We start from the raw sequence: 15,449 nt of genomic DNA, 5'->3' as shown, positions 1-15,449 counted from the left end.
AAATAACATTTGAGAAGGGCGTAATTATTTAAATATTTTTGTATTTTGTAATTTAAAAATGACTGTATCTCGAAGCCGTTGCATCGTATCAAAAAGTGATCAAAGACAAATTTTCAGGAAATTGGAGGGGTTTCTGAAAAAAATACACGCGAGTGATTAGTGTTCTTTTATTTTTAAGTTTAAAAGTAAAATTTTAAGGTGATGTCACGATTTAAAAAAAAAAACATTTGAGGAAATAGCCTAAGATGTTACAAAAATACTCACAAAAATGCAGGATGGTATGTCTCTCCTAAAAAAAATTCAAAAATCATTAACTAAAACTTTTTTTTTAAAGTGGTCTAAACGTCAAAATTTTCAAAAACCGATAGTGGGAATGGAATCCCTAAACAATTTTAAATAAAAGTCTCCATATTGATCACTGTCCTATGTCCAATCCTTATGCAAATACAATGGTTTTAAAACAAAAATGTTGAAAAAATAGGTTGTTTGAGGTTTTTGGCAATTTCTATACGACAGACTTGAATTTTCAGTCTCGTAAATATTTTTACTGAAAAGCTCGTCAAATTCTAATCTAATCAAATCTAATCTAATCAGACCCTAGCGCAGCCAATCTTTCGAAGGGATCCTGGAGAGTGCCTTAGGTTAGATGACGCCTAGAACTTTTCTTGTCATTTATTAACATCTGCAGTGCGCCATTGCATCGGAATGCATTGAAACATCACAAGCGTTAAAGTGGCCAGGCCTACTGCGTAAAGCCGTATCGCAGAGATGACTCGTAATTGGGTTGAGTTTGAGCACTGAGTGTTCGAACAACAACACAATTCTGAATCGACAGGGGAGGAAGAAGCGTGGGGACACACCACCATACGCTCCGAGATTTTTGGTTGTATTCGTTGGGAGCACCGTGCTAAGAAGGTTTGGTACTCCGGGACCCTCTGGGATGGGACATTGTATTTCCACGAATGCCCTGGACACTATATGCCGTGGTTATAGCGCCACAACTCACTCTTACTGAAAAGCTCGTCCAATTTCACATAAATTTGTCAAAAACCACCAAAAAACCTATTTTTTCAATATTTTAATTTTTAAAACCACTGTATCTTCACTAGGATTGGATATAGGACAATGGTCAATATAGAGACTTTTATGTAAAATTGTCTGGGGAATCCATTCCCACTATTGGTTTTTATAAATTTTGACGTTTAGACCACTTAAAAAAAAACAGTTTTGGTAATGATTTTTGTATTTTTTTTAGGAGAGACATACCATGCTGCATTTTTCGTGACATCACCTTTAAATTTGACTTTTAAACTTAAAAATAAAGAAAAATCTCATAAAAGTTGCGTAGTTTTTTTTTCTTTCAGTGTATTTTTTTCAGAAAGCCTGTCCAATTTCCTACAGGTTTGTCTTTGACCACTTTTTGATACGATGCAACGGCTTCGAGATACAGTCATTTTTAAAATATAAAATACAAAAATATTCAAATTATTTACACCCTTCTAAAATGTTTTTTTTTAGTGAAACTGGCTCCACGATTTGAGCTGGAATTGCTCTTATGGCATTTACTCGGCAACCAAGAGAATTGTTGGATATTATTGGCCAGGACCTCCCCACGGCGTGTTTTGTGGGCAACATTATGGAGAAAAAATAGTCATCGCTACCTCCAAATGTGTCTTATAAGAAATTTTCTCAGCTTTCCAATGCTTTTGAGAGCGAAATGTTTCATCGAAATTTTTTTAGATATTTTTATTTTATGTTTTTAGTTTTAAATTCTTTCATCATTTATTGGAAACTTTTCAATAACAGTTCAGGAAACTTGTAAAATGATGTTTTTTATGTGTCATTTACTCATCAAAATGAGCAAAATAAGATAAGAAACAACATTGTACAAGGTTGCAAATCGCTAAAATTAAAAAAAAAAAGTTTCAATGGAGTTTTTGAATCCGTGGGATTTATTCAGAAATTAAAATCATAAAGCCGTATTAAAATATATTTTTACAAGAATTAATAGATATTTTCATAATTTTTTGTGTACAAATATCAGTCGTCTGCTCTGATTTAGCTTAGATTTGGCTGATACAACCGAAATTTTATCTGGTTTGAGATTGTTAAGGGTTTTACTAGATATTTATGATAAAAAATTTAATCTAGAAATATAATATTTCCTTAACCAAACATTAACCAGTTGCATGGATACCAAAACACGTTATTTACTCGAAATGGGACTACACACTAAAAAATTTGGAATATTACATTTGACGTAATCTTTGATAAAACCTATTATTAAATCATGTAAACGTATTTTCAATGTAAAATTGGGTTTATTTTGACGTAAATCGATGAAATTCCCATTGGCATTCTATTTCATCGCGCGAAACCCAACATTACATCAAATATAGTCTAATTTTACGCCTTATCTGATGCACATAATTGGAGCGTCAAATTTAATGTAATGTTACATCAAATAACACCCGATTTCACGCACCTTAGCCGCTACACGTTTGTCAGAATGAGGAAACGTCAAAACGTCAGCCAGGTTTAACGTCGCTGAGAAAATATTGTTTGTCCAGATTTTGTTCCCTTTTTCCTCCTTACTTATCGAAATCTGCTACAGTTTTGGATAAAAGCAATCACATTTCCGATAGAGGTAAGTTTAATCTTTCTTAAGGTGATTTGAAGCTGATCACAAATATTGTTTGTTATTTTCCGTTTTGTTTTTGTTTAGGCAGCGGACATCATGGAACGTGAGGCAAAATACGGTTCAAGCCGCTTCGATGTAAAAATGTGAAAATGTTGAGGTGAGTTGTTCCCGGAATGAACCGAACCGGCCATTTTCAGCGGGATGGCAAACACGGAACAATTTGAATGCCGAAAGATTGCTCGTGGAACAACAAAGGCTGTGAGGATAGTGGAGCAATTTCGGTGAAAATTGTAGAAAAGCTACAAGGAAGACAATTTCGGACCATGAGTGAAAATTTAGTGATTAATTATGAAGTGATGGAATAAAAACGTATTGATTTAAAAAAATAAACATGTTTTATGTCGTCCAATAAGAATGGTATGATTCCGATTAGAATATATTGCCACCAAAATTACGATTAATGTAATTTTACACGACCATCGATATTGATTGAGTCGTGTAACATTACGTTTAATTTGACCCAGCTTTACGTCTAATTTGATGCTCCAGTTATGTGCATCTAATTTGACCCAAAATTACACGTTTTTTCGTAATGTGTACAAATAACTGAGAGTTTCAGGAAAAATACTTTTCATGAGTATGAAAGGTTTTTTTAGTTTGTTTTGTATGAAATGATCAAGGAATGAGCAATATTATAGACGTCTTTTCCTTTTTTTAATGTTTCACAAGTTTTTTGAGTTTTGTTTGAAGTTTTGTTTTAATGGAGACATCTGTTTTATTCTTTGATAAACTAATATTTTAATTTTGTTTAAACCAAAAAAAATGTTTTGGAAGGTGTTTTCAACATTCTCAGTTGAAACACACGAATATTATTGCTAATTTGCAATGCATTTTCAACAGTAAAACGTTTTATAAAATTATATTTTTACTTCATACTTATGAAAATATTATTTTTGAAGCTTGCAACAGTAATTTGTAGTATATTTTAGGTTTTAAATCATGTATTGTATCTATGTTCCTGGTTCATTTTTGTTCAAAGAAATATCATATTTATTCATAAAAATCCAATAACACCCTTACCAATCTCACACTTTCAAAAAATTTGGTTTTATCAGCTAAATCAGAGCAGCCACGTGATGCTTATACATGTATATGTACATGAAAAATATGTAATAATCTTTTATTTTTAGTTTTTTTTTTAATTTAAAAGCGGTTTTATAATTTTAATTCCTCAACAAATCTCGAATATTCAAAAACATAATTTGAAAATTTATTTTCAAAATGTTTATGCAACCTTCTACAAATTTGTTTCTTGTCTTATTTGGCACATTTTGATGAGTAAATGGCACATAAAACACATCATTTGACGAGTTTCATGAACTGTTGTTAAAAAATTTCCAATAAATGATGAATGAATTTAAAACAAAAACATAAAATAAAGATATCTCAGAAATTTCTCGATGAGACATTTCGCTCTTAGAAGAATTGGAAAGCTGAGAAAATTTCCTATAAGACACATTTGAAAGTAGCGATGACTATTTTTTCCTGAAAACGTTGTTCTAGAAAACACGCCGTGCTCCCAAAAATGTTCCATGGACCACAGATGAAAAGTAGGAAACAATCATCACCACTTCGCAACTTCGAAACCCTATCATGCTGCTCAATCATGGGGTCGGCCACGACCAGTAGTAAGATCACGGGGAAGTGGATGGGAATGTTAGTCCGACACTTGTATCGTGAAGACTGATTGATTGGCTCCGTTTCCGGAAAAGTATCACGTTAGGCTTTAAGAAATAAATCTTAGATTTAAAATAGGTTATTTTGATCGAAACAAAATATGAAATTTGCAATGTTTTTGAGGATTTCATAAGTATAATGTACCATTTCATTTATTTGAAAAAATAAATAATTCAAAATAAATTATAAAAACACATTTGATGAAGACTACATATAATGTACATATCGAAACAGATCATTTTGTGAAAAATGTGTAAATCTAGTTATGTGTAGACTATCTACAAAAATGTTATTGTGGGGAGAAGTTTAACGTGTTGTCCAATATTGTTCACATGAGGGAAGGGAGTCTCTTTTGGAAGAAATAGTGGCCACGTATTTTCTAGATTGCAAAGTCTCGGGCCAAAATAGCTTACTAGTTTACCCAAACGTCTCCCCAATACAAGCACTGCCAACCGAAGCCTCGTATCGGTGACACCCACTCGCGTGTGTGGCCCCACGTCCCTTGCCCGTCCAGCCACAATCTTCTACCAAGATGAGGGGTTCGCTCCGGCGGCGACCCTATGACGGGTGGTGGTAGGTGGAAGATTTACGTTATCTTTCTTGAATTGACTTTTTCCCCGTGTGCGCGAGTGGCAAGTGGAGAGGCGCTGATAATTATGTCAATCATTTTGCAATATTATCAATTGAACTGCGCTCACAGCATATGCGTTGCACGTTTGCTGGTTACGTTCTGGCGCCCAAAAATGTGCAAAGATTGAATTGAGTTTAGCGACGACCGAGTTGGGATATTTTTGGAGAAAATTTAGGTTTTTTGAAATGGGATCTAAATGGGCACGATGATATTTGGGTGTGTGTTTTTTTTTGTGAATTTCCAGCATAAATACTGTTTGAAGTGCAATTTTATAGAATAATATTATCGAATTGATTTGTATATTGAGTTGATTCTTAAAGCTTTACTGGTAACGTTAAAAGCTTATCGCTAAGCCTTGCTTATCTTTCCGTATAAATTTCAAATAGGTTTAGTGCTACAGGCATTCCTTTCTTATAAAGTACTTTAATCTCTATTTTGGTATTTCTGTTCTTGGTCATGTACCACCTTACCCAGTACAGTCCTTATCACTTATGACACTTTTAGGTGAAGATGCAATCCAGTAAAGTGACACTTCGAGCGCCGTTGCAACAAGAAGTGCTAATTTTTGCTTATTTTTCAATTGGTATTTGTACAGTAAATCTTTCAAAACCGGTTAGCCGGGCCCGTTCTCGTGATCTCGGCCCGCGAATTGACGTAGGTTTGGCAACCAACCTACGTATTTCATGCCGGGCTACCACATGCCGCCATTCTTGCTTTCTTCGTCAACAGATGTAAATTCGTGGTTTGTTTGACTGTTCATTGTTGATTATTATGCTTTCAGTAGGGGAAAAGTCGTGGTATTCCAAATTTCAATTGTGATTGCTTGTGGCATAAAAAATAGTTTTTTTGTTACAATTTTTAATTTATGAATGGATAAATGAGCAAAAATTACTATTTTTAAGTTTTGTACATATTTTGTGAAAGTTTTCTACAATTGAATAAAAGTGTGATTGTGATCTATTTTTCAATCGGAAAAAAATGGAGTATGAAAAATTTACTATTTGCAGACTAAAAACTTAAATCAAACAGAGTTATAGACTCCTAGAAACACATTTAAAAATATCAGGACTGAAATAAATTTAAAACTGATAGGTGAATTTAACAAGATTTATTTTCGTAACATGGCCAGCAAAAAGGCATAAAATGACCAAAGTTGAAAATATTGTTTGTCTCAGTTGTTCTACTGCCATTTTTTTCTTCGAATGCTCAGTAAAACACATCATTCGAGCTGCTATTAAAACACTGGCTCATGACACTGAAAAGGGGATAGAGTTCTGAATAATTAAAAATTATCTATCCTTAATTTTTTCAGACTTTGAATCAGCAAAGTTAAACCAATTGAACCCCGAAAATAAACCAAACTGTCTAGCAACCAGCATCTTTTGGCACATTATGTCATTGGAGGAATGAAATTCGAGCAATGTTGGTATGCGAGCGATGGGTTTTAATTTTTCTGCGCTCACCGTCACTATTTTTAATTCGCAAGACACAAACACGGCCGAACGATCGATGTGTCACACACCGGTTATTCGCTTGTGTCGCGAAATAATTGTAGAGGAAAACGGTTGCGCATGTGGGTGTGTCTCCTCGATGGTTGGTGGTCGAGAGTTGGACAGAGTTCACGTTCACGATCGACCGTTGATCTTCAAAACCGAATCGAGTGCGATCTCGTAGAAAGTCGGACGGATATTTCGCTTGAGAGTCGTGGTGGTGTTTGCACTCAAAAGTAATACTTTATCTGACGGTCAAGATTTTGAGCAGAGTCGAAATATTACTTTTCGAAAAAAGTGCTGAAAATTTGAACTTTTCAGCACCAAAGTTATAGCTAGCTACAGACCGAATTTCAAGGAACTTATTGCAAAGCTCGTTTTTTTCAGCAGTTGTATTTATCCAACTAGGCAGATCCTTGTTGGATAAAAAATCATTATTTTGCAACTTGTTGCAACAGCTACTATTATGTACAAAAAGAACACCTCAATTTTGAGTGCACAAGTGATGCATATCGTAGTTGTTTACCGTTCGTGTTCATTAGATACCGTCCAAATGTGGAGCTGCTAACTGACCACAGTCTTCTTCTCTCTCTCCCACTCTCCCTTCAGATATCAAGTCACTGCCAGCAAGGTCAATTCACATGGCGTCTTACATTCATTCTCTCTCTCACTGCCTCACCTATCAGCTCGTATGGTGAATGATGCACAAACAAACCTGCAACTTGTTGATATCGAACACACCGAACTGCCTCTCTGTGGTAGTGGCTGTTGAGGCGTTTATCTGGGGAGGGTTTGTTTACGTGCGTAGAGGCACGTCACGAGCCAAAGCCGTCGTCGCGTCAGGTCTATTTATTCCGCTCGGCGCTTAGCTAAGCTAATCTGGCTGTGTTAAGGTAGTATACTTAGTGTGACTAGCTAATTGAATTAGCACTGCGTCACGCAACGCGCTCAGTGGAGTGCTTGGTCGAAACGTATTAACCAATTGGATAAGTGAATGTTTTTCGACCTTAATATTTAACGTGATTGCAATCTTGTACTTGAAGAATTCAATGGGGTTGCTGATAAATAGTCTTCTTATCAGTTCGGTGGGCGGGTGTTGATTCAAATTGTAGGCCCTGGCTTCAGTGTTATTTGTCATTCAGATAAGTGTCAAACTCTGAAACAGTATCGAAAAGTATTACTTTTGGATACAAGTGCTGACAAGTTTGACTTTTCTGCACTCAAGTTTATGCTGAAAAGTACCTTTACCTTAATTTGCTGGCGATGAATCGAATGGCAGTTTTGATATTCGAGAGTGATAAGTTATTTACAGCGGTACTTTTAGACCATCCTTTATTTATAGAGAAATTCCAGCTCAAATCATTTTTTCAATGAAACTTTTAAGACATGTCATCTTAGGCCATGTAATCCAATTTTTGTGTATCTGGAGCCAATTGTACTCGAAAATGACCTTTGTGAAGGGCGTAGGTAATTTAAATATTTTTGTATTTAGAAATTTTAAAATTACTGTAACTCACAGCCGTTGCATCGTATCAAAAGGGGTCATAGAGAAACTTGTAGGAAAATGGACGGGCTTTCTAAAAAAAATACACTGAAAGAAAATTACACGCCACTTCCATGAGATTTTAAATTTTAAGTTAAAAAGTTAAACTTGAAGGTGATGTCACGATTTTTTTCATTCAAAATTTTGAATTCAATAAAGTAATAATAAAGTAATAAAAGTAATAAAATTTTTTTTAGGAGATAGCTTAAATTGAAACAAAAAGGAATGGTATGTCTCTCCTTAAAAAAATACAAAAATCATTTACTAAAATTGATTTTTTTTTTGAAAAGTGGTCTAAACGTCAACATTTTCAAAAACCTACAGTGGGAATCGATTTCCCAGGCAATTTTACATTAAAATCTTCACATTGACCATTCTCTTATGTCCAATCTTTGTGAACATACAGCGGCTTTAAAAATAAAAATGTTAAAAAAATAGGTTTTTTTAATGGTTTTTGCAATTTCTAAATAACAAACTTAAATTTACAGTCTCGAAAGTATTTTTACTGGAAAGTAGAGCGTCCAATTTCCCGGGGTTACAAATTTCCCGGGAAACGGGAAATTTTCAGCCAATTTCCCGGGAATTCCCGGGAAATTTTAAATTTATTGAAAATTGTTATGATCTTGGTTTTAATTAATATTATGCAACAAAATTGTATAGGACATCAACATTAATGGTTTAAATTAGTGTGAAGATAAATTAACAGCTTGGCTGCATGTACAAAATCATTCAACTACTAGAAAATGTATTTTGATATTTTTTTATGAAAAATTTTAAACTTGCCTCTGTGACCAATTTATTGAAATGAGAAAAAAACATGCAGAAATTATGTTATTCATGCCAAACACTGGTTTCAGCTCTTGAACAAATGGTCAATTTTTTTGTGTTGGTTTTACTCTAAACAACCCAAAGTAAATATTTGAAGCAAGCTTTGCATATATTTTTGCATTTTTTGACAACAAACAATAAGAAGGAATTTTTCAATGATTTTTTTTTGTATTATTATGCAACCTCTAACCCTTTAATACCTGTGGTTGCACCAGTGCTTCATAATTCTTTTACTTCAAATTGTAATTTCTTTAGAACCAACCAATTCAACCATTTGAATTAATTCTTTTTGCACTAATTCGATTTTCATCTCATTTGATCATGGTAAACAGAAACGTAAAAAATCTCAATTTTAATTTGGAGGTGTGGAGTTAATATTGTTTTGATGAAATAACATCAATCTGTTAGAAGCTTACCTAATTGTTATAATATAATACTCATGTAGCAAGATCTATTCACAGTTGCTTCAAAAATATTACCAAAAATAAATCTGATATCATAATTTCTGATAAGCTGATTAATTATATATAAACCAAACAATACATTTAATTGAACAAAATCATGTTGAGTTAGTTCATTTATTATTTTTTCAGAGCAATTTCTAAAAATAGTTCCAAAAAATAGTTGAACGGGAAATATTTTTTTCGGGAATCCTGGGAATTCCCGGGAATTTTTTTCCCGTGACGGGAAATTGGACGCTCTACTGGAAAGCTTGTCCAATTTCCTATAAGTTTGCCTTTAACAGCGTTTCAATTGAATGTTTGGGATTACAGATATAAGCTTAATTGAATTGCTCATAACTAACAAAAGTATATTTTTTTAAGTGTCGTAAAAACCTGGATAGTAAATAAGCTTACGTAAATATTAAAACAGGTCAAATTGAAAAGCTGTCAAAGGCAAACTTATGGGAAATTGGACGAGCTGTCCGGTAAAAATATTTACGAGACTGAAAAATCAAGTCTGTCTAATAGAAGTTGACAAAAAACACCAAAAACCAATTTTTCCAACATTTTGCCTTCCTCACTGAGGTAAGGCTATAATCCTGCTCTAAAAATGAACTTTGCATAAAAACGTCGTAAACCCACCTTCATGTATACATATCGACTCAGAATCAAAAACTGAACAAATGTCTGTGTGTATGTGTGTGTGTATGTGTGTGTGTATGTGTGTGTGTATGTGTGTGTGTATGTATGTATGTGACCAACAAACTAGCTCATGTTTCTCGGCACTGGCTGAACCGATTTGACCCGAACCTGTTGCATTCAACTTGGTTTAGGGTCCCATAGATCGAGTTTTATACAGATTGAAGTTTCGATAAGTAGTTCAAAAGTTATGTATAAAAATGTGTTTTCACATATATCCGGATCTCACTTAAATGTATGTAAACTATGTCCGGGTCCATCATCCGACCCATCGTTGGTTAGGTTATCAGAAGACCTTTCCAACGAGCCTAAAACATTGAAGATCTGGCAACCCTGTCTCGAGATATGCCCACTTAAGTGATATTGATGTACTTTTTGGAAGCCGGATCTCACTTAAATGTATGTAAACTATGTTCGGATCCACCATCCGACCCATCGTTGGTTAGGTTATCAAAAGACCTTTCCAACGAGTTCAAAACATTGAAGATCTGGCAACCCTGTCTCGAGATATGTCCACTTAAGTGATATTTATGTACTTTTTGGATGCCGGATCTCACTTAAATGTATGTAAACTACGTCCGGATCCACCATCCAACCCATCGTTGGTTAGGTTATCAGAAGATCTTTCCAACGAGCCTAAAACATTGAAGATCTAGCAACCCTGTCTCGAGATATGCCCACTTAAGTGCTATTGATGTACTTTTCGGAAGCCGGATCTCACTTAAATGTATGTAAACTATGTCCGGGTCCATCATCCGACCCATCGTTGGTTAGGTTATCAGAAGACCTTTCCAACGAGCCTAAAACATTGAAGATCTGGCAACCCTGTCTCGAGATATGCCCACTTAAGTGATATTGATGTACTTTTTGGAAGCCGGATCTCACTTAAATGTATGTAAACTATGTTCGGATCCACCATCCGACCCATCGTTGGTTAGGTTATCAAAAGACCTTTCCAATGAGTTCAAAACATTGAAGATCTGGCAACCCTGTCTCGAGGTATGTCCACTTAAGTGATATTTATGTACTTTTTGGATGCCGGATCTCACTTAAATGTATGTAAACTACGTCCGGATCCACCATCCAACCCATCGTTGGTTAGGTTATTAGAAGATCTTTCCAACGAGCCTAAAACATTGAAGATCTAGCAACCCTGTCTCGAGATATGCCCACTTAAGTGCTATTGATGTACTTTTCGGAAGCCGGATCTCACTTAAATGTATGTAAACTATGTCCGGATCCACCATCCGACCCATCGTTGGTTAGGTTATCAAAAGACCTTTCCAATGAGTTCAAAACATTGAAGATCTGGCAACCCTGTCTCGAGATATGTCCACTTAAGTGATATTTATGTACTTTTTGGATGCCGGATCTCACTTAAATGTATGTAAACTACGTCCGGATCCACCATCCAACCCATCGTTGGTTAGGTTATTAGAAGATCTTTCCAACGAGCCTAAAACATTGAAGATCTAGCAACCCTGTCTCGAGATATGCCCACTTAAGTGCTATTGATGTACTTTTCGGAAGCCGGATCTCACTTAAATGTATGTAAACTATGTCCGGATCCACCATCCGACCCATCGTTGGTTAGGTTATCAAAAAACCTGTCCAACGAGTTCAAAACATTGAAGATCTGGCAACCTTGTCTTCTAGATATGTCCACTTAAGTGATATTGATGTACTTTTTGGAAGCCGAATCTTAAAAATAGATGAAATTTTTGTACGATTCCATCATATCAGTCATTGTTGGTAATAAGTGAGGAAGGCTCCAACCACATAGGTGGATTAAGTTAGTTTTTATTTTAAAAACCGCGGTATCTTCACAACGATTGGACATAGTACAGTGGTCAATATGGAGAAATTTTCGTGAAATTGTCCGATTGTTATTGTTATGCCCGCGAACCAGCGAGTTGAATTTACCGTTCCAACTGTTTTAAAGGGGTGGGAGCTGGAATGTTAATTATTATTTAATTAATTGAATAATTTACACTAAATACAGCCTATATATAAAACTGTATACTGTTAAGTTTGGTACGGTATGGACACGCATCCTTCCTCCTCTGTAAATTCTGCCAATTCAATTTTTATAATATATTTTCAGGTGTTCTCGGATGCTGACAAGAAATGAGCTCGTGCCGCAATCAAACCCTAAGACTTTCCAGCATGCTACAGTCATTTCTCAGTGAATATCTTTCGATTAAAGTTATTGAATCGCTTAATACAGCAGCGATTATTTCCGAAAAAATATATATTTTTTAAATTAAGTCACGTAGATTTCTTAAGGATTTTGTTTAGTGTTTTAGTTTAACATCGATGTTTTCTAGAATAAATGCAATTGTTTGAGAGATTGATTTGGAATTTGTTGGAAGGAATCACACGTAGTAGTTTATAATTGATGGCTTTTAGAACTTAAATGTCATATGGCTAATGTATTCTATCGATTTTATTTGGATACATGTTAGAAATATAACTTAATTTTTCAGTTAAGAGCTGAACATTCATAGGATTAAAATGAAAACTAACATCGTACTCTTGCTATGTTTGATCCCAAGTGCATCCAGTGTTATTCGGACACACTCAGAACCTCCAGAAGATCAAAGTTTGCAATGGTTACATGGATTAATCCGGCACCTGGTTACCACTTCTCCAGGCACGCTTGATGTAGTGATGAACCACAAACCATCAACGGATACTCTCTTCAACAAAATCCGCATTGACTTTGGTGAACACTTCGGCAAATACGAAAGTACTATTCACGGCACATCAAAACGTAAGATTCTCTATCTATTGGATGGAAGTAACGGCAGACAGTTAACACTCAACCTAGCTAGAATCAAGACAACACTTGGAAATATGCGGGAGGTAATCGTAGTGGTGGTCAACGGTCCGATTACTCACGATCATGTGGCATCGCTTCGATCTTCCTTCTTTTGTCACAAGATTTTAGTTGAAATATCACCGCTTAACATTTACCGTGTATCTTCAGCCGATGGACGCCTGCTGACCTATGGCAGGAACTCATCATTTGAAATGATTTTAGACGATCGTCGGGATTGGAAGGACCACGTGGTGCGTATCATGACGACCGATAATTTTCTACCACGATCGGCGTTTGTAAATGGACAATTTGTCGGTACCGATATAGAGACTTGTAAGGCGATATTTGAAAGTGCTCGTATGCGGTACCAGTTTGTGGTAAATCCCAAAGGGCCAAATCATCTCGAAACTCAACAGATGGTCGGTCAAGTACTGGATAATGGTACGATCGACATTGTGGTTGGTTTTACGGTGTTTGAAAGCTTATCGTTCGACAGACTGAACGTGTACGATCGGATAGGAGCATGCCTCATGTTACCGAAGAACCTCCAACGTAACTTTATCTACCACCTTACCCACCCTTTCGAGCTCGAAACTTGGCTGGTGATCGTAGCAGTCCTAGTGCTTGACTATTTCCTTACCAGGCTCTTCCCAAGCGCCTTTCCTCACAACTTAATCATAATCCTCATATTCGGCGATTCCCTGCCCGATCACCACCAAACCCGTTGGACCCGGTTCTACTGTTTCGCCTGTACCGTTCTGTTATTCCTCTTCACCGAAGCTTACCTGGCCAAGGCCATGCTTTACATGACCGTGACCCGCTACACACCGGACATACGTACCCTCGCTGAGGCCATCGAAAGTGGAATCAATGTGAAAGCACCCATCGGTACCAAAGTGACCATCGATCGAGACACGCTACCCCTCCTGTGGGAACGAACGATCGAGGAGCGGAACTTCCCGTACACCATGGACAATGACGAGTTTGCATACCTGATAGATTGCACCTACGGCAGCCTGTTGATACGGCAACACGTCGAGCGGGAACTTCGCACATTTGGCCACCGGGAAGCGAAGCGCCGATTCTACCTTCTGGAAGAGATGATCAGCTGGACGCAGCGGTTCTACACGATCGCGCGACACTTTACGTTCCGTGATCACTTGATGCTGGCGATCGTTTGGTGTTTCGAGGGCGGTCTTTGGGACCACTGGAAGGACGCTTTTCGTGGGAGAGCTGGCGTTGCGGAAAGAACTCGATTGTGGGACGAGAATGACGTACTGTCACTGGAGGATATGGTTGCTATTTGGTTGGTGCTTGCTTTCGGATGGACCATTTCCGTTGGGGTGTTTCTGGTGGAGGCAATTTGGGGGGTTCATTTGATGTTCAGAGTTCAGCACTTGCAATGAGTTGATCACACGAATTGAAAATTAGTTTGCCCTCTTGAACAGAACAAATAACACTTACACACTAAACAAATGTCTGCCTGTGTGGATCAATCGGACCGCGCACTGGACTCACAATCCAGAGATCGCCGGTTCGAATCCCGGGGCGGACGCAAAAAAAATCTAAGTGTAAATATAGGTATTCGGTGCCCTCTCCCCGTGCCCATACTTTCACACTTAGGAGACCCGGGAGGCGGAGTCTTGTCGCAAAAAGAACGATACACGCCTGTGGATCCGTTGACGAAACCGCAAGGTTTAAGAGGGCCACATTATAAGGTGTTACGTCGATTCCGTTCCGTTCCTAAACAAATGCATGAGATTTTTTTTTTATAAAACACAGATTCATCTTTTCAAGTCTCGAAAACAAATTATTTAAATCAAAATAAGAATTAATTTTAGGTGCCATTCAAAGGCAAACTGCAAGTGTTAAAAATTATAAAAATCATTGTTTACATCGATGTATTTGCAGTTGGGTCATCGTTTATTTATCGAATGCACTTTAAAGTGACCTAGCTGTCATCATTTTGGAGGAAATTTTCCTTTTCCCAGATAACAAAGTAGAAATCACGCAATAAATATCAGATTTTGGAGCTGAATTAAACCGAGTTTATTTCCGAATCATAATATTTTTATGTATTACTTAAAATAGTAGTTTATGCAACAAGGTGAGAAAGTAAAAAAAGTAAAAAACTAAAAGGCTTTCCCCAGTTCCTGAGGGGAACACCCTTGAAAAGTAACGGCCCGAAATCCACCCGACGATTCGACAAAACGGCCCGAATTCCGACGGTTTGTCCGACAGAATTCGGGCCCTTTTCGTGCGGGCCAACACTTTGTTCGACGCTAGTCGAAATCGACGTTTGAGAAAATCGACGTTGACGGGCCGATGTTGGGCCGTTTTCGGGCACTTTTGTTATTTAGATTGTCCTGCCATTGTCTGACGTACACATTTCGGCTTTTGTGATTTTGTTATGGAAAAAGGTATTTTTTATTTATTTAAAATCGTTTTATTTTTATAGAACTCTCTCTGATTTCTTATAATTACAAGACACTTTAATCGATGCACTGGTTTCTTGATGGAAATCGTGAAAAAGAAATTATAGCCGGAAAAATGAAAATCACAGAAAATTAGACACAAATATATGGTTGATTTGAAAGATCCTTACCCAGTTTACCA

General features: G+C 36.5%; 1 protein-coding gene across 1 annotated transcript; it reads left to right on the top strand.

Moving 5' to 3' along the window:
* The first annotated feature begins 12,682 nt into the window (after positions 1-12,682).
* Positions 12,683-14,303, top strand: LOC120415812 (uncharacterized). Its single transcript, XM_039577441.2, has one exon. It carries the CDS (start codon positions 12,683-12,685, stop codon positions 14,237-14,239), a length of 1,557 nt encoding a protein of 518 aa, XP_039433375.1. The 3' UTR covers positions 14,240-14,303.
* Positions 14,304-15,449: the final 1,146 nt, after the last annotated feature.

Source organism: Culex pipiens, chromosome 1, assembly GCF_016801865.2.
Source record: "Culex pipiens pallens isolate TS chromosome 1, TS_CPP_V2, whole genome shotgun sequence".
NCBI lineage: Eukaryota > Metazoa > Arthropoda > Insecta > Diptera > Culicidae > Culex > Culex pipiens.
The sequence above is the reverse complement of the archived record's forward strand: the minus strand, read 5'-3'. Positions and strand labels throughout refer to the sequence as shown.